The sequence below is a fragment of the Alligator mississippiensis genome, chromosome 5, assembly GCF_030867095.1.
Source record: "Alligator mississippiensis isolate rAllMis1 chromosome 5, rAllMis1, whole genome shotgun sequence".
NCBI classification, from domain to species: domain Eukaryota; kingdom Metazoa; phylum Chordata; order Crocodylia; family Alligatoridae; genus Alligator; species Alligator mississippiensis.
In genome coordinates, this window is record NC_081828.1 from 48,634,118 (window position 1) to 48,653,421 (window position 19,304).

Genomic DNA, 19,304 nt, shown 5'->3' on the forward strand with positions numbered 1-19,304 from the left:
TCTGCCTGAATGGCAGAGGTGACTGCCAAATTAATTGCCTATGTTGCTTTCCCAGTGTTGTAAGGAAAATTAGGCTCTGACTCACTTCACTAATGTAGCTCCCTTCAAAATGGTGTATTCTTTTATACCAGGACACTGAAAGAGGGGAACTGTGTATGCTTCTCCATTACACTGTTGATTACAGGAAGGAATGGGAAAGATTAGAAGATAGGCAGCACACTTGACTCTATTCTATGTCTATACAAAAACAACATTGCACTTGAGGAGACACATGTAATGTTCCCTGACTGAAGCCTTTGTCTAATGTTGAAGAGAACTAAGCCACAGAAAAATTAAATGGCTTGATTAGTGAGTGAGGCGTAGGACCAATTGTTTGTTACCATGTTGAGCCACCATACCCAGCTCTATAACTATGCAAGCATGCTGTGAGAAGTCTCAACTTCACTCTAGCTTGATGGGCTCTTAGGTCAGAAGCTGTGCAAGTGTTCCCTACATATTAACTAGTGGACAATCTACATCAGGAGGCACACACAAACCGTACACCAACTTGGGCTCAGCAGTTGGCTTATGACTTTGCATTTAGCAAGAGTACTTCCATGCTACATTGTATGATTGTTTGTGTTGCTTTTGATCAAACTATTATGGAGAAGAATGCACAGCAACCAGAATGCAAGGAGTAAACCATTCTTGTGCTATATCTGTTTTTAATGTTTCTCATTACAAATTTCAGCTTGGTCTTTAATAAGAAGGTAGCAATTCTGTGTCAAAGTAAAACTGTCTCATACAGACTGGCTCAATGCATTCATGCTTTCTCCCGTCCCTTTCTCTGGCAACTGTCAGGGCCCTTAAGACTGAACTATAGTGGGACCACTGCTTCTGTTCCTTGCTATAACACCTATGCTGGACATAGAAGCAAAAACAATTTTGCTGTAATTCCTGGAAAGCATGAACTGGGCCCAGTCTGTCTCTTTTTAACAAAGAAGTCCTGGCGGTGATTTACCACATAGCTCTCTGTATCCCAGACATATGACCGTGGTCAGCCAGGTGGCGGAAGACAATTCGACTAACCCGCCAGCGCCATTTCACACCTCGAGGACGAGATGTCAGGACACACCTATTCCGGATTCTCACAGGGCAGCTGTCCCGGGGCAGGGCGGTAATCTCTTTGTCAGCTATTTCCTGGAATAAAAGAACACAGCAAGGAGTTAAACCATATTTTGCCAAGGTTATTTTTAAGGGACATTAGGTGGTACTGAAAAAGGACACAATTGTCAGGTCTGAGGACTCTTAGTCACATAAGCGATGTTTCTTTTTGGCTTCAACCACACCAATACACTTCAATCATCAGCTACAGCCATCACTCCTCCATTTATGGGAGTTAACACTCCATAAGCCACTTGATCCTCTCAGACTTCCCCCCAATTGTCATTAATGGTTCTTATTAGAAGTGAATCCTGTTCCTCTGACAGCTTAAGTTACTGAAGCGCCCAGCTGGAGAATAGCTAAAATTGATCAAATAACTAATGAGACTGGCTTTGAAAAAGATACCTGGAAGTTAAAACCTGTCTGCCACAGAGCAGACTAATTTTTAAAGAGAATTGAGCTTAGCCCCACCTATTCCTCCTTAGCTACCTCCGCAGGTGATAGACTTTGACACAGATAAAAGGGAATCTCTGCAGCTTCACTGGGATAAAAGAGCTGGAGGAAGTGAGAAAGTTCTGTAGAGGATCCAAGGTCAGGGAGGACTGTGGAAACAGCTCTCCAACCATCCAGAGAGAGATAGATCTTGCTGGAGCTACTTATAAAAAGGAGAAGAAATCTGAAGAAGCAGAAAACAGACAGCAGAATCCAGGTTCTTTTGGGGGGAAAAAAGATGAGGTAAGTCCAACAAAGGTAATTAAAGAAACTGTAGTTTGGGAAACTTATACAATTAGACTACAGTACTTGGTATTTATGATATAATGTTCTATTAAGACTCATTTTAAAATATGGGGTATGGTTTCACTGCACAAGTCTAGGTACAATAAACTAAAGTTCAGGACCAGTAAGGATAGTGACATGACAACAGGATTGTATTACCCGAGGTTGCCATTCACTATGAAGCAACTCCTATGATTTCAGAAGATCAGTACAGAACCTGGGGAAAGCCACGAATAGACAAACCAATAGCAACCCCTGTCTTCATGCAAATTATCCACTTGAGGCTGGTGCTATCTCAAAATATATTGGGGAAATTAAGGCTAACTCACAGTAGTAAATAAGATCTTCCTGCATGGTGTCTAAGCTGTGTTGGAATGCTACAGAAATATTCCTTCTTAAGTGAGAGAGAAAACAGGATAGCGAGCCTGTCCTATTTCTCAAAAGAATGTTTTCAATGAGGCATTAGCTGCTCTTTGAATTTTAACAATAAAGCCAGTGGGAAACAAGTTTAATACGGTGGTGATGTGTGCAACTGCACAGAAAACACACTAGCATTCACTATCCAGAGATTTTAGAAAAAAATGCTACATGCCAGACTTTTCTGTACCCCTTTAGCAAGGCTGCCAGAGCAGAAGTCTTAATGTATTTCCCTGTTCACCTATCACAGCTGTATTTATTGTACTGTGCTCCCCCAGTCAGAAAATAACGAGCCTCACAAGCCTGCTAAGCTTTTAAGTTTTGTTTTAAAATATAAATAAAACATCAGGCTAATCTAAATGTAGACAGCTGCCAAAAACAAGGTATTGAAAGCTGGGCTTCCTAGCTGTTCTGCCAGTTCCTGGTTAGTTTGAGCCAGCATCTCCTGCCATAAATGCTGGCTCTGAGAAACCAAGGAACTGATAGCTCAAGCAGGAAGTTTTCACCAAAGATTCAAGTAAGTGCTTTTTTTCTCTTCTCTCCTGGCTCTTTCACCCTGTAGCAATTTCTGCAACAATGGTGACACCTGCTGGCTGTGATAGTTTTCAGATGAGCTGCACAAAGCAGTGCTAAATAGCCCCAAACTGTGAAATTCCCCTGAAGGACCAAGTCCAGCAAAAACTCCTTTATATGAACTGAATCATGCAGACAGGTCCGTTGAAGATAATGGTGTTTCATATATTTAAAATTAAGCAAGTAAGTGTTTGTAAGCTCATACTCCTAATATGTAAGAAAAGGTCGGTACCAGGTTTATTTAGGAAATTATAACTTGGGGGAAGGGGAGAAGACTGAACTAACCACTTCTCATGGGGAGGTGGCCATTAAACACATCTGTTGGTGGTGGTAGTTATGGGAAGAAAAACTAGTGACTTCCAAAACAACCTAGTATCTTAGTTCAATGTAACTCAGCAGAAAGCAGCCATTTTCTGATCAGCAGGGATCCAGGTTTCCCACAGAAAAATGGGGAAAATCACGGATTTCCTGGTTTTATCAAAGAAAACGCGGATTTTTTTCTTGGCAGAGAAACCCATGGATTTCCCCCTTTTGCAAAGAGGGCTGCAGGCTGCGAGAGTTCCAGCCTGCAAGAGCTGTTTGCAAAAAGGGCGGGAAAGCCCCAACCCTGCCCAGAGGGGAATAGGCAGGGGGGAGGGCAGAGCCTGCAGTTTTTAGTCAGTGGCAAAGCTTAGGTTGGGCTCACTTTCCTTCTGGAGCCTGTGAACTGGTAAGTGGGGCTTGCAGGGGACTGGGAGGTTGTGGGGCAGCACTGGGGTGGAAGCTGGCTAGAGGCTGAGGGACTGGGGAGGTGTTAGGGAAATGCATGGAGTACCTAGCCAGCACCTCCATGTGCAGTTTCCCTTAAGGACTGCTAGAACCACTTATTGGTTTCATGTGCCTCCGGCACTCCAGCCACAAGCGGGGAGATGTGGCTGGAGTGCCTGGACAGCTCCACAAGCAGGGAGGTGTTGGGGAAATGCACAGAGTGCCTAGCTGGCGCTGCATCTCCCTGCTCATAGCCAGAGTGCCTGACTGGGGGCACACAAAACCTAAGCGGCTCTAGCAGCCCGTAAGGGAAGCCAAACATAGGTGCTGGTCAGGAGCAGGGAGCTGGCTAGGCACTTTGTGTTGTTCACTCTCAGGGAGAAAGAAGAAGCCATGCCCCCAGATCGGTGTGGGGGGCAGGCTATGGGTTTGAGCTCCCACCCTGCTTCCCTCCCATGGGGCTGCTGTAGTCCTGCAGGCATGACCAGGCACAGCTGGGAACAGTGGGACCGCACCATGATCTCCTTGCTCCCCCACACTGCCCCAGCAACACGCCTCCTGCACCTGCCACTGCTTTGAGTGGCAGAGCCCCGCACTGCTTCCCTCAGTGCAGCCCCAGGTGCAGGAGGCATGTTGCTGTGGCAGCGCAGAATGAACAACCATGAGGTCCCTCTGTGGCTCCTATCCCCAGCCACGCCGGGTCACAGGAAGGGGAGCAGGGTGGCAGGTCTCTGCAAGCAGATATCTGCTCTCCTCCTCGTGACCTGGTGTGGCTGGGGACAGAGGAGCTGCACAGGGATCTCATAGTGGCTGCTTGCTCCGCGCTGCCCCAGTGATGTGCCTTCTGCATGCGGGGCTGCACTGAGGGAAGCGGCGTGGGGCTCTGCCATTCAAAGCAGCAGCAGGCGTGGCGGGGGAGCAAGGAGATCCTAGAGCAGCTCTGCTGTTCCCAATTGTGCCAGGTCTTGCCTGTGTGGCTAAAGTGGTCCTGTGAGAGGGAAGCAGAGCGGGAGAGCTCGAGCCCGTAGCCTGCCCCCGGCACAGATCTGTGGGGCGTAGGCCCCCCTCGCCCCCAGGAGTGCGCAGCCGCTGGGAGCCAGCCCCACCCAGAGTCAGTAGCAGGCAAGCAGCAGTGGGGGAGCTGGCTCAGTGCTCCTGCTGTAGCTGCCTTCTATTAGGGGACAGGGAACTGTGGACCGGGGTCCCTGGTCCCATAGCCCTGGCAGCTGGGGCAGGGCAAGGGGCATGAGCAGGGCTGGGGAGGCTGTGGTGGGAAGTGAGGGGCACCAGCAGGGCTGGTGGAGTGGAGAGGTACTTTAATTTTAATCATGGATTTTGGAGTTTGGTCAGAGAATTTGCCATTTTCTATCATGAAAAACCAGGGTTCCTGCTGATCAGTCTTTCAAGGGCACAGCAGTGGCAAAGAAGTTTCAGCTGAGAGGGGTTCTTTGTTTTTTCTTCCCTCCTCTGGTTGAAAATGACTCTGAAAGGACAAGGCTCTGAAAGTAAGTTTCAATAGTAGCTACAAGATGTGACGTGATCTTAAACTTGTGAATGACAAACGTGGTACTGGGCGCATGGTCAGATCTCTACTTGAGTGGCTAAGGAGGTTCAGGTGCTGTATTCATGCAGGTATCCTGCCCCCTACCTCCTAGGCTGTAGCTCAGCAGACCGGGCAGGTGGGGTCACTCTTACCTTAAGTTCTTTGGGCAAGATGGTGTTCTTCCGCAGGGCGTTGATCCGCAGCCTCTCTTCTGCGTACTCGTAAGTCAGCTTCCTTCTTTTTGCGTCACGTAGCATCCTCCAGTTCACATAGTAACCACGCACCTGCCCTGTGCATGGCAAAGGGAATATCTAACAGAGAAGAAATACAAAGATTAAAACACTTACAGCATGTTTGTGTTCTTCCTCCTCCTTTCAAGTATTTATTCCAAGGGACTGTTCTTTCTACCTCTCAATCACGTCTTTCCCCGATTCCTCCAGGCCTCGATACTAGTAACAAACCCACTCGCCTCCCCAGGGCCCACTCTGAGCTCCAGGATTAGTCTGACTCCCCCACGCCTTCCCTCCCTTACACATTTTACCACTTCTGAGCCCTTGTGTCAAAAGTCTTCATATCTGTTGCGATTTCAGATGAGGCTCGACTGTCACCGCTACTACTCAAGTGCTACACCCGCTCACCCACGCAGAGAAAACCAGGCGCCTGCCCGCACCTCCTCAGGCCCTAAGTGCAGGCGGGGCTCTCCCGGCTCCCACGGTGGTTTAATCCCCGGCAGGAGGGGGTGCAGCCCCGCTAAATAACCCTGTCGGCCTCGCTCCTAAGTGCCCTTCTCCTCGTCCCCGCTGGGGCCTTCCTGCGCCTGAGCCGCTCCCTGGTGCTGCCGGGAAGCCGAGCCCGCCCGCCCGAGCAGGGGCTGCTCTCCCGGCCTCAAACCGTCTCCAATTTTTTTCTCTCCATGGCTCGTGAGAGCAGGGACCAGCCCGGGCCCCCCCCCGCAGCGGGGCCGCGCTCTGACCTGCCGCGCCACCCGCACCGCCCAGCACAACGCAGCCGCCGCCATCTCGCAGTCGAGCAAAGCGCATGCGCCAGCGCGCCGCCGCCAGAAGGGGCGGGGCCGGGAGGGCACGAGATGGGGGTGGGGCCTGGCCGGGTTGGGGCCTGGAGTCAGGGATTACCCTCCTCCCCCTCCGCCCGGGGCACGTGGTGGTGGTCCAAGCCCAAGCGGGAGTGCTTGCCCCTTTCCGCCGTTCGCCACATGGCTGTCCATGTCCAGGTGCTGCCCACCACAGAGACTGTGGTGGGCAGCAGCCGAGATCCGGTGTCGCCTCCGTGAGGAGGCCCGCGCGCTAACCATGACTGTCGGGACCCGCCTGCGGGGCTGGAGCCCCCTGGCCCGTGCATGGAGCTGTGCCGCGTGCCTGGCTCCCCAGCCCTGCTCTGCAGCCCTCGCGCTGGGCGCTGGTGGCAGTGCTGCCGCCCTACCGTCTCCTGGCCCGTCGTGTGTCCTCAGCCTCGAGTCGGGGCAGCGCTGCCACCGCGTCTGCTGCTTGCAAGGCTAGGCGCAAATGACCTGAGCTCGTGTCTGCCTTGGTTCTCTGCGGAGAACACGACCGTGCCAGAGCTGAGCTCGCTGATCCCGTGTGACCTGCGAGAGCTTGGAGGGTTGCACCACGATGTCGGCCTGGATTGCTCTCTTTCACAGCTTCCAAACTTGCCTGTCGCTCTCTCGCAGGCCTCCTCATGCACCCAGGCAGCAGATGTAACCTCTGCTGAAACCAGTTTGACTTTGAATTACATTTGTAACATGCAAACCACTTTGTAGGAAGAGGCTGGAATGGTTTAAATCGGGTGTCCAACCTTTTTGAATGTGGGGCTGGATCACAAACTTTTTATCACCCAGTGGGCTGGCGAGCCATATTTGAACACCCTCTGTCCTGGGCCAGGGAGACCCTGCCTGTGCAGCCCTACTGCACCTGTCTGTTACTTCAAGGCTCATGGTAGCTGCTGGCGGGCAGGGGCAGGAGGGACCCATTCTGCATCCAGCCAGCTACTGCCCCAGAGACTGAAGGGGAGAAATAAATAGCTCTACATCTCCATCCCCCGAGCAGCGCAGCCCCGGCACTGCCTGAGGGGGGCTGGAGTGAGGCAGCCACTGCACCGCAGCCCCTCACCTGCCTGCCTGCGTGGCCCCACTCACCGTGGTGTCCGGCTGCCCGCACACGCAGCCCTGGTGGCCTCAGTGCTGCGAGCCTGGAACGTGGGGACCGGCAGACACCGGCTCCTACTGCCTTGCCCCGCAGAGGTCATGCCAGGACCCCACCTGCTGAGGCCCCCCCCTTGTTGGCTTCCCACATGCTGCTGGGGACGGGAGGAGGCTGGCCAGGTCGGCACCAGCCAGCTGAAGTGGCCGGCCTCCTCCTGTCCCTAGTAGCTTGTGGGAAGCCGACTTCAGCTGTATGCCGCTTTTCCTGGCCGGTGCTGACTTGGTTGGGTCCGTCCCAGACAGAGCAGCGTGCAGCTGAAGCCCGCTTCCCACAAGCTGCTGGGGACAGGAGGAGGTCAGCTGGGTCTGCACCGGCCAGCAGAAGCGGTGGTGGAGCTGTGTGCTGGATGGTGGATGAGTCCAGCTGGAGCAGCAGGGGCTCAGCTGCATTTTCCCCCTGCCTGCGCTGGTCAGTCCCGAGCAGCACACGGCTCCGCTGCTGCTTCTGCTGGCTGGTGCCGACCTGGCCGGCCTCCTCCTGCCCCCAGCAGCACGTGGGAAGCCGGCTTCAGCTGCATGCTGCTCTGGATGGGACAGACCTACCCGGCTCGGCACCAGCCAGCAGAGGCGGTGGCGGAGCCGTGTGCCGCTCGGGACTGACCGGCGCAGGTAGGGGAAAGTGCGGCTGAGCCCCTGCCGCTCTGGCCGGGCTCTTCCTGTCCCGAGAGGCACATGGCTACTCCTCCTCCCACACGCACTGCGTCAGCAACGTTAAGCTGACACGGTGCGTGTGGGAACCTCGTCCCTTCCCCAGCCCTTCAACAGCCATTAGGAAGCTGCTGAGGGGCTGGGGGAGGGACAAGGGGTGGGAACGAAAGTAAACAGTGTTTACTTTCGTTTCCTATTGCAGCACCACGGGTCGCAGAAAATGCCTTGGCGGGCCACATGGCGGCCCGCGGGCCATATGTTGGACAAGCCTGGTTTAAATGTTATTCCCTCTCTTACTCTTTCTGTCACTGCACGAGAGAAGCTTTAACCGTGCTCAAGAGATACAAACTGTCCCTGACACTCAGTCAGATAAAAACCACACCAAAGCAGAAGCTACAGAGGAAAATGTTTATGGGTAACATATGTTGTACGCAGGGAGATGGATAATTCCCTCAGGCTGTAACATTTCTCAGCTTAGTGCATTGAAGGGTATTATGCCTTCCACTGAAGAATGCTGCACTGGTTGCTGTTGAAGCCAGACTACCAGCCTGGATGGACCTTGAGGACCTTCTGCCACTCTTTTGCTTCGGTTTAAGTCAGTTAAAAACATGGGGATTCAAGCAGCAGCAGCAGAGGTGTAGCAGGGCAGCAAGCCATGGCACATGGGACAGTAAAGGGTGCTGCCATATAATAACAGGTATTTTTCCATCTCCCCCACCCACAAAGGCAGTGCCTAAGCCTGCAGGGACCAACAGCGTAACGGTGTAACAAGCATTGTTATCTTTAGGGTCAAAGTTCTCAAAGACTGCAGGGACTTTACCTTAGAAGCATAGAAAATTAGGGCTGGAAATAACCTAATTTAGTTTATTGCCCTGCACAAGGCAGGAGATCCCAGTGTCAAAAAAACCCCACACCTGAAAAAAGTGGAGCAGTGCACGTGGCAGCAACATGCACAGCCTGAAACTGGAACCTGGAGCCATACTCCAGCTGCCAGCCAGGCTCTGCATGTCACACTGCTGCTGCTGGAGCCCTGGAAAGCCCCCAGGACCCCTGGTAAGGCTGCTGGGGCCAGCCCAGGTGTGAGCCCCACCCTTCCCTACCCCAACTTGCTACATGCCAGAACATGCGTGCATAAGCATTCCCCAGGAACAAGTAGCAATGACACAGCTATGTGCCACTGTTTTTTGTTCCTGGGGAAATGCATGTGCACATTCATCTGGACGGGTCCAGAGAGGGTTAGATTGTGGAGGAAGACTTGAGTAAAGGCTGGCTCGGTCTGCAGAGTGCTGGGCTTCTACGGAGTTGTCTTCCCTCAGAGGAATTTACCAGACAGGGGATGGGAAGAAGGTAGGACTGACTGCCTTCTGTCCTTGGCAGGGCTGCAAAACACTCTTTCCCCCAAGCTAACTTATGACCTTCCAGGGCTTTCCCTGTGGCAGTGCCAATTCTGGGTAAGTTTCACCACTACTACTCATGGCGTCATTTGGCTATACCTAGACTTTCTACCAAAGAAAGTACATTTGTGGTTGACCATCAATTGTTGGAACTGGAACAGATTGCTAGTGCAGACAAGGACAAAGAGGCTGGTAGTTGTTACTCTGCAGGGAGAGGGAGAGAAATCTGTGGTTCCTTATATTCTTGTAGCTGCTTCCACAAGCAGGGAGAAAAGAGTTATGGGCTAGGCTTGATCCATTGTGAATGAAGAGACTGTTCTCGGAGCCTATCACTACCAGAGCAACTGATGTCCTATGCCACAGCTGAATGGAGATGGCTCCTGCTATCACTAGGAATAAAGCTGGTGGATCTTTTGCCCTCATGTCTTTCCTTTTACAATGAAACTCCATTTAAAGTGCTTTCCTGGAAGAATTAAACATAAACCATTCTAGGGGGTTAGTTACATTGTATAAGAACTTTATCCCAGTGCTGATGTCAGTCTAAGTAAGTACATCCCTCGTTAGATTAAACTGGCAGCCTCTGCAAAACCTCAGGATAAATCTTTGTGCAGACCACAAGGAATTGATGTTGGGAGGGAAGAACTTGTACAAATGACAGGGGTAAAGTTCCAGCAGGAAAATCTGATGTAACCCAAGTGAAGTATACACCACAAAACGTGGACACTTTCCATTTGAGTCTGTCCTTACTGCATGTCCATAATTACTATGCAACAGGCTTATCTATCCATCTCTTCCTCAGCTTTCTTTTTCCTTCTCTTGAACTACTTTTCCATCTGCCTTACCTATTCCTAGATCTTACTCTCTTTTTTTCAGTAGCTAACTTATAGTGGCAACACTTTGCAGCTGTTCAGCGCAACAATTTTGATTAACTGCATGAATTTTACATATATGAGTGACCCTCACTGGTAAAAAAAAATGATTGAGAAGTTCTTGTGCAATGTGTTTTCTTTCTGTGTTATTAGTGCCCCATAAAAGTAACTGCTCTGTTGTACTAAGTGGGGTCTCAACTGAGCAGAGTTAAAATAACTGTTTCAGAAGTAAACTGAGTTGTGAGTTCCTGAAGTAAAATGAGTTTCAGGTGGAATATCCATCACACTTTTAAGGTTAAACAAATCACCTGGATGAAACTAGAACTTCATATGGATCAGGTGGAGCATCTAAAAAGTCTCACTTGTGAATTCAACTCCTTTAATAGGTCTGTCACACTGCCTTTTGTCTGAGTGAAAGGTTTTTTTATTGAGATGTCTGGTATAATGCCTGAACAACGGGAAAAGGGTTCCTGCATATTACATGAGATTTGCAGTTTTTTTCAGCACACAATTTAATCCTGGAGAAAAGTGCTAGATAACAGCTACAGAGACTGAATTCTTGTTTATCTGCAGCACAATAAGTGGCACAAAATTTTAAGAATGACTCAAGGCCATGAGCACCAACTCTGTCCATGTCTTGGAACAACTGTTCATTAAATTTAAGACACCAGTTCATTTTCCACAGACAATTCAGTCCTTGGTTTCCCTACTGACCAGGGTACTAACCGTGGTCATGGTTTCTGCCATATGGACATATGTCACTATAAACTGAATTGAGATCACTAATTTACACCTTACAGACAACCAGGCTGCTATGATAAGGTACCAATTTTCAGTTGGGACTCACCGGAGATGGTTCTGACCATAGAGGTAAAAGGTTCAGGGCTCAGTCCTAGCGCAAAGACTTTGCAATGTAAAGAAGTCAGGAGACTGTCATCATAAAGCAGCTGAGGCTAGGAGCCCATACAACTGCTCTTGCACCAGCAGAAGATTTCCTATGTGGAAGGAATCTTCCAGTACATAAGTAGTGCAGAAGCAGTTTTGAATCTGCTAGTGAATGAAACCCTAGGTCTGGAATCCTTTTAGGGAGCATTATCAACTGCATAATAACCAAGTTATTTGATATGCTCATGATTACCTTGCAGTCATATCCAGTACTTGGAAGACTTGCTGTGTGCAGGGCGGATCTGAGTTAACTATCGGAACCTTACATGTGACTGAATGGCTGGCTGACAGATCTGTAACACTTAGCACGCACATAATAATGTCTGACCTCCCAGAGCACAGGACTGTTCAACACCCCATAGTTAAGGTAATAATGATTAATTCAAGTCTGGAGCCCACTCTGAGCTAAGCTGGTCCTGCAGTGTAAGTTAGGGATGGCTTGTACTGTACGTTGTTCCAGCTTCCTGGGATTTCAAGAGGCTTTTATGGAAGAAGGAAATCACAAGAGCATGGAGACATTCTGCATGCTGTTCTCCGGACTCCATCTTTTCAAACCAGCAAAGGACAAAGGTGGTGGCAAACTGTATTATGGCGAATCTGCTTTAGCCTGCTATGCTGCTGTTAGGGCCACACTGATGAAGTGTGGAAGCATAAAGTGGTGCATAGCACCAGAGGGTCTGGGCCATTGTCACCATATCGTGTACTGGGTGGGACACTGATATGCAGAGAGATTAACTGACTCACCCGAGGCAATGCTGGTTCAGCGTCAAAAGTTGGGCAAGAAAATAGATGCTTCTGGCGCTCTCAGTTCTCTGCTTAGAATGCTGGATCATATTGCTTCCTACTAAGCAGTTCCTGATAGGAATGCAAAACAGGCAATGAATAAAGGGCAAGAAAATGAAACCTCAAAAATAACTATCCAAGGCAGCCTCTGGTTACAATCAGGGCTACATTCTGCATGGGAGGAAAGTGGTGTAATTCATTCCCTCAGAGGGTGCCTTTATATGTTGCATAAGCTCTTTGCCTCTTTTGCCCTCCTTTCTGTGCCCCCACTCCTTCTGTGGTGTGCATCCAAAAGGCCTTTGGCCAGTATCAAGCTTGTCATTAGTTTGTGGGTTTGCCTTTTGTGAATAATAGTTGCCACACTCCACCCAAGAAAAGGGCAAAGTCCTGAAGGGTGGCTAATAAAGCTGGCAAGGGCTGTGTGGGATGCAGGCTTCATTTCAGAACCGTTTTAGGAAATCTTCTACTAATGATGATGATTAAAAAATGGATTTTAAAAATAAATTATATTTCTTATTTTGCAAAGGATTCTCAATGTTTTTTACTTTGTGTGTGAAAAATGTGCTATTTTTCAGTGCATTAAAGTGATGGAAAATATTATTGAAAATGTTATCTATGTTATCAGAATTGTTACAGAAATGTGCAGTTTAGCAAAATCAGGTTGTAAACAAAATATTTTAATACAATTTTCAATATAAATATGTATATATTTGAAAATATAAAATAATTAAAAAGGGGCCATTCCAAATCCTTTGACATTAAAATAACTTCAAAGCAGTTTATAATATGAATAAAAAACAAGCAGCGAATAAAAAAGGTAAGGAATAAATTTGAACCTCTCAATCTTAAACCTCAAAGTTTTGAAAATGTTCATGTAACTTCTTTTTATTTTATTTTTCAACAAGTTCTAGCACTTCATGAGCAGAATAGGGCAGATTCTATGGAACTCTAGCAGTTAATACATGGTTCTATGCATGTGTTTAAGATTAATGGTTCCTTTACTTATATTTTGCTTTTCTTCAAGTGCCTGAGATTTGTTAATGATGTGATGGGTTAGTACAGTATTGTGATTTAACGTTAACTGGGGTTTTTTATGTGTACCATAATCTTGTTTTGTATGTTGAAAAACTCATGCCTCCAGAAAATAAGTTTAAAAAATGCTTATTTGTCTCTTCATAATATATTCTGTGATCTCTGCTTTTGCATTTGCAAAATTCTAGATGTCTGTCAGGTTTTAGTCACAAATTTTGCTGCTGGACCTTCCTTCCTTCGCTGGTAGGCAGCAAAGAATTTTTCACTCTCTCTCTCTACCCTTGTTCATCCCTTAGGAAAATATTAGAAGGGAAACACCCAAGTGTCTCTATTGGTTCCTTTCATTTGGTCCAAAAGAGATTTAAACCCAGTGGGGACTGGTGGCATCAGCAGCTGAGCTGGAAAGAGAAGAGCAGTGGCAGCTTTCAGCTTGCTCTTGCAAGTGACATCTGAATAAGAAGGGCCCCAAAGCAGAACACTAAAGACTATCCCAGAGGTAAGGGTGGCATTTTTTTTCCCAGAGTTTCATTTAGGACAAGCAACATAGATGGCTTGAATGAAACATGAATCTTATTCTTTGTTTTTTTTCTATAGTGTCTTTCACTTAAGAACGTTAGAACCCTTCCTATGCCCTTTTGAAATAAGCCTTTCAGCATACGTGTTGGTAAGTATTAGTATTATAATACATAGTTATTAGTATTATAATTCATAGTTATAGATGGTGGTTGGTAAGTATTAGTATTATAATACATAGCTGATAGAAGATTGGTGTTCTAAATGAGAAAGTTTAAACTGTACAGAATGTATCCCTTCAAATCCTAACTTTAGTCTGACAACTTGTCTCCATTGATGTCCATGGGATTTTTGGCACTGAAGTCAATGAAACCACGACTTTGTTACTAAGCCAGTCTGTTTCACAATGAGTTCTGCTATTTACAGATTTTATTTCAGATACTAATTTCTATGTCATTTTTATTGTTGTAAAGGCTTTTCCAATTGTCATGTACTCATGTTAGGGTTATTTATTCATATTTACACATTAGAATTGTAGTGCAAGCTAAATACAAGGATGATCATTAAAATTACCTTTCATTTACAGCATGTGCATCACACCCCATGGCCATCAGTTCACACATTCCATAACACAAAATTTTTTTAGCTCTGGATCTTTAGGTAAAATGAAACACATTTTTGTATGATAAGTACCATATTTATTTTAATAGCTATCTCAGAAAGATAAAATTCAGGAGGTAAAATGAAAGAAAACAATTGAATGAGTACAAGATTTACACAAATTATGAATTAAAAACGTGACCTGTCTTAAAAAGAGGCTTAATTCTATTATAAGCCAGTTTTCCACAAGTTAAAATACAAACCACATGCTGAGCAAATAATATAAGTATCGGGTTTGTTACTATCGGTATAAGAGAGAGAATCTGACGTTATACACTTTCTACAGAATGCTTAATATGTTAATTAACTCAGTCAAGAAATAAAGAAGAGAAAGCAAAGATGCTGACTGAGATTTTCAGAGAAAGAAAGGAGATCTAGACACAGTCAAGTCAGCACACAATAATGTAGTCTTTGTAGGAGACAGAACACGTGAAGAAATAATACATGAAAGATAAATAGAAAGGAAAGGCCAAAAGCACAAATACTTACCTGGTTAGTTTTCATTTCATATTCTAATAACTATTTGGAATCATTTTAATGTCTATAGATTTAAGCAGAGTGTGAGGAAGCCTGTGAGTGATATTCTTGAGAAAAGGCAATGGCACTTCTGCATAAGAAGAAATCTTGCTGGTTTGTACTAACAGCCAAAGTAGAACATGGTTGGCTTATGCTGTAGCCACAATGACCCATTTCTTTGGGGCCCAATATATGATCTGTTTCACTAACGTCAGAGTTATTCACACACATGTATGCATGTAGCTCACAGAGGAAAATATAATTGTTAGGAGCAGCTTTCTAAAGGAAACGGCTTGGAAATAGTTGCAGAGCCCCAGTACAAAAAGTAAAGACAGGAATTCAACCATTTGAATTAAATTACATTTACGGAACTTTTGTAAAATTAGTCATTTGTCTCTGATGTCAACCTGGCTGAGCGCCCTGCTAGACTGGGCAAGACGCAAGTAACTATAGTAGGAAGCAACTGGCAGGAGGATGGACTAGGATGCTGAAAAAGTGACTAGGTATTTTCCATATCCAGATTCTGTGAAATGTTCTCACCTTTTGTGCACCCAGGGTAACTTGTGAGCTGTTAGTGAATGTAGAAAGCCTTCAGAAGTGAGTCTGTTAAAAAACTTTTTAATTGGTAAAGTTTGTTAGAGTATAGAAAGACATAACAGACTAGATTCTGCTCTTATTTACACTGGGATAAGTCAGGAGTAACTTAATTGATCTCCATGCAGATACTTCAAATCTACTCTTACATAACTGAGAGCAGGATTTGCCATGTAGTTCTGAAGACGCATTTATTTCCTCCCTGAAAGTTGCTATTATTGCACACCACCCTGCTTCAGAGTTATTAATCTCTCTGGTCTTAATACTGCAAATGTTTCTATAGCCGATATCTATGTTATGGACACTAGGGGAAGCTAATAGAACATTTTGTGTTTTTTAACACTTGAGCCTCCAGCACACTATGCCAACCTTCCTGGGGGCCTTGGCAGCTACGGTGTTAATTTATTTTCATAATGTTGCTTGCACATAGCGATAACTTTTCAGACACTACAGCCAAACTAGCCCAGAAAAGAGACCTTTTAGATTCTCTTTCTCATATCTGCCATTCCCTTCGTTGTCAAGCAACCTCCCAGACCTGTCTACAACCTCCCTTGAGACTGCTTGAGAAGCAGCCTCAATATCCCAGGCCAGTTTCATTCTGGACTTAGCATGGGAACTGTTCTCCTTGGCATTAGCACAATACCCTGGTTTTTATGGAGTCACATTCTTAGCCATCAGCTCTTTTCTATCTGCCTCATGGCCATTTTCCCTCAGCCATTTATTAGAGCCAGCTCTTTGGCTCTAGTATGATACTGTATATACACATTCACCCCCTGTAAGAACATCATCCTTTTTACAGCTTGTCTTAATCACTTTGTCTCAGCTTCCTTTAGCTAAATGTTTCAAGGTGCAGACAGAAGTAGAGCTCTCTGTTGTAACTCGCAGTGCTTTGTAGGAAGCGCCAGGAGTTACAACAATCCCCTGGACTGGAAGAAGTTTGCTGTTGGGTCCCAGGGGTTGGGGAATCCCAGCTGCTGTTTAGAGCAGCTGTGAGCCCAGAGCTGCTTTACCCTAGCAACACCCCTCCCCCCTCCCAGCTCTGGTAGTGTTTTCAGAATGGGAGGGGGGAAATAGAGTGGAGGGAGCTCATTTTGGGGGTTCCCCAGCTGGCACCTAAGGGCGGGATGGATGGTTTGGAGCCCCCCCCACCTTGGGAAGGGGGGCTTCAATAAATCCTCCCCACCTTCCAGTGCAGGCTGAAAAAGCCTGGGGCTAAACTCCCTCTGCTCCCTCCCTAGCTCCCCCCCCCCCATTTTGAAAACACTGCTGGGGCTGGGAGGTGGTGCAAACAGAAGTTACTGAAGATGCTCTATTTTGAAGCATCTTCATCTAACCCTCTTGCAATGAAGATTCAGAAAAGCACTCTGCAGCCATGCACTTCTGTTTGGTCATTACTCTAGAGCACTTTCAGGGGCCAGATCAAGTGAAAATTGTCACTTCTCTCTGTGCCTTCAAAGACAGAGATGTGCTCCCTGGGTAGAGGAGAACCAACCACAAACATTAATCTAGGTCCTCCATTTCTCTCCTGGGCTCGGAGCTTCTATTTATTTCCATTCTCTGCAATTTTGGAGAAGTCTCTGACTCTGGACTTTCCTTCTCCTCCCTTACCTCTTATTGAGAGTTTTTTTGTGTTAGAGTAGATAACATGTCTTAGGGCATGAACTGACATAATATTTAATGTGCCTTTGAAGAACTCCAAACAGAAAGTGTGCAGGCATTCACAGCTAAAGAAATTCCTAAAAATGGCCAAAGTGCTTAAAAAATTATCCTTAAAAATGAGGAATATTTTTAAGCACTTCCTTTTGATATGCTTTCTGAAACATCTGTACACTCTACAGAGCATTACTAGGGAGTTGCCTGGTCTTCCAGCGTCCCACAATGCTTGACAGAGGAGGGATGGGAAAGCAGAACAGTCAACCAGAGTGTGCTCTCCTTTGTGCTTGGCCATTGTCACCTATCTCCAGAGGCTGCAAGGCAGGCAGAGAATCCTGATTTTTATACATAGAGCTGGAATAAAGGATTCCTTGCATGTCTCCTGGCCTCTGGAACCAAACCAAGAGACCGTAGGCTGAATGCATGGGAGATCATTCATTGTCTATCCTGCCATTTTCCCCTCCATCCCCCCACCCCACAACTCTCCCCAACAAGTATAGAGGAGATGAAAGTGGAGCTGCAGGGCTGAGTAAACCCCTGACCCATTGTACCCCTTGCAGTGGTGATGTTTTCCAGGTATGCCTTCATGGCCATTTTGAAGGGCTCCAGCGGGGTGTTGCAATTGGGGGCCGAACATGTGGGTGGCACTGAAGTTCACTGAAATTGAACTGCCTTATTATGGCCTCAATATGCCTCTAGAGATGTATTTGAGCCTTGCTTTTGGACTTCTGTCAAAGACTGCCCCTAGCTGCCCCAGCTCTAAATGGGTTGATCATTCAAGCAGGGAAGTCAAAGGTGGCTGGATGTGGTGCTAACAGTTCATTTCTTTGTGTGCTGTTGATAACAGAAACTGGTGTGCCTTAACAAAACTGGCTTGCTGAGCCTCTGTCAGTTGAACATTTGACCATAGCTCTTCATCTGCAAATCTCCATTATTTCAACCTTGGCAGCATTGCCTGTGTCAGTCCCACCGCAGCTGAATTCCATATCCATGTTGTTGTCATCTCTTACCTTGACTATAGCAATTTCCATCCCTGAAGCCTCTCCATGTTTTATCTAGATCTAGCATGTAATAAAAGACGCTTGCTGCTTTTGCACATGTAAGAAGATATGTGACCACATCACCTGCCTCCTCAAACAGCTTTTCTGTTTCTGTTCTATTTTAAGACTTAGCTGAAAATGAGCCTCTTTCAAAATCTCTTTTTAAAGCCCTTTGTTGCCTCCTTCAGCTTATTTAATAGATCTTTAGGCCATATTTTCAGCTGGTACATACTGCTACCATTCCAAGGAACTCAATACAACTACGATGATTTAAACCAGTCAAAGAGTCTGGACCTTTGTCTCTCAAATTCCTTGTTCCCCATTTATGTCATATTAGCCTCCCTGCATTTTGCCCGAGGAAAAAGAGCACGTTGTGCAATTTAATACACCAAAATACTCAGGCATCAATGTTAGGAAGGGAAAAGACTTATGGACTTAGATTATGTTATCCTCCTCAGAATACTATTTTTTGCTTTACTGGACCAGTTATCTTGTGCTTTCTTCACTCTAGGTTTAAATGTTGCAAGCAATGTATCTTCCACTACATTTCTTTGGACATTATTCCATATTATAATAGCTCTTATTGGTAGGAAATTTTTCCTGGTTTTCAGTCTAAACTTTTCCTTTGCCCAATTTCATCCTGTTGTTTCCATTTATGTTTTCTTACACATATGATATCATATGCTCAATGTAGGTTCAATTAAACCGCCTTTTTTCTTCTTAAACAGCAGGGGAAATCTCTTTATTACATGATGTAGAAGCCAGAAGAACTGCTCTCCTCTCTCATTAGATTTGACAGAAGTGCTTATGTTCAGAGGTTTTTCTTTTGAATGATCTGCCTGGCCAGGAAAATCTGAGATCAATTTGTGGCACTCAAAAGGCCTTAATTAGTAGGGACATCATGTTACAATTCAGAATGGCATGTAATTCCTAGAGCTGAGAGAATGGATATGTGCATTTGTTTTGGGGAAGGGAGGAAATGTAAATCCTTAGGAATATGAAATTAAACCTTGTTAAAAGAGGCTTTCAATATTTCTAAAGTGGTTTATGATGAGACGTTGTACTTGAAATATAGTACTCATAGATTCTCAAAACAAATACTCGTTACTTGATTTGTCTCAGAATGCAACAGAGAGAAAGACAACTGAAGGGGGTCAATTTCTATGACTGTCCTAGAGAAAGATGGTTTGGAAAATGGAATAGCATGTTGAGGATGGCTGAGCAGGGATTGACAGG

At 46.3% G+C, this 19,304-nt stretch overlaps 2 protein-coding genes across 3 annotated transcripts in view; one reads left to right on the forward strand and one right to left on the reverse strand.

Annotated features, from left to right (window-relative positions):
* Positions 1 to 670: 670 nt before the first annotated feature.
* On the reverse strand, positions 671 to 6,258 carry MRPS14 (mitochondrial ribosomal protein S14). The gene is made up of 3 exons (XM_014596012.3): positions 6,174 to 6,258; positions 5,353 to 5,511; positions 671 to 1,179 (listed from the first exon to the last, which is right to left on the reverse strand). The coding sequence occupies exons 1-3, from the start codon at positions 6,216 to 6,218 to the stop codon at positions 997 to 999; spliced, it is 387 nt and encodes a 128-aa protein (XP_014451498.1). The 5' UTR covers positions 6,219 to 6,258; the 3' UTR covers positions 671 to 996.
* A 7,134-nt stretch (positions 6,259 to 13,392) lies between these two features.
* Positions 13,393 to 19,304, forward strand: part of TNN (tenascin N) — a 49,253-nt gene continuing 43,341 nt past the window's right edge. For both annotated transcript variants that reach the window (XM_019500268.2, XM_006272945.4), the window contains exons 1-2: positions 13,393 to 13,588; positions 13,687 to 13,756. The gene's annotated coding sequence lies outside the window, so the exon portion shown is untranslated. The remainder of the gene's footprint in view (positions 13,589 to 13,686; positions 13,757 to 19,304) is intronic.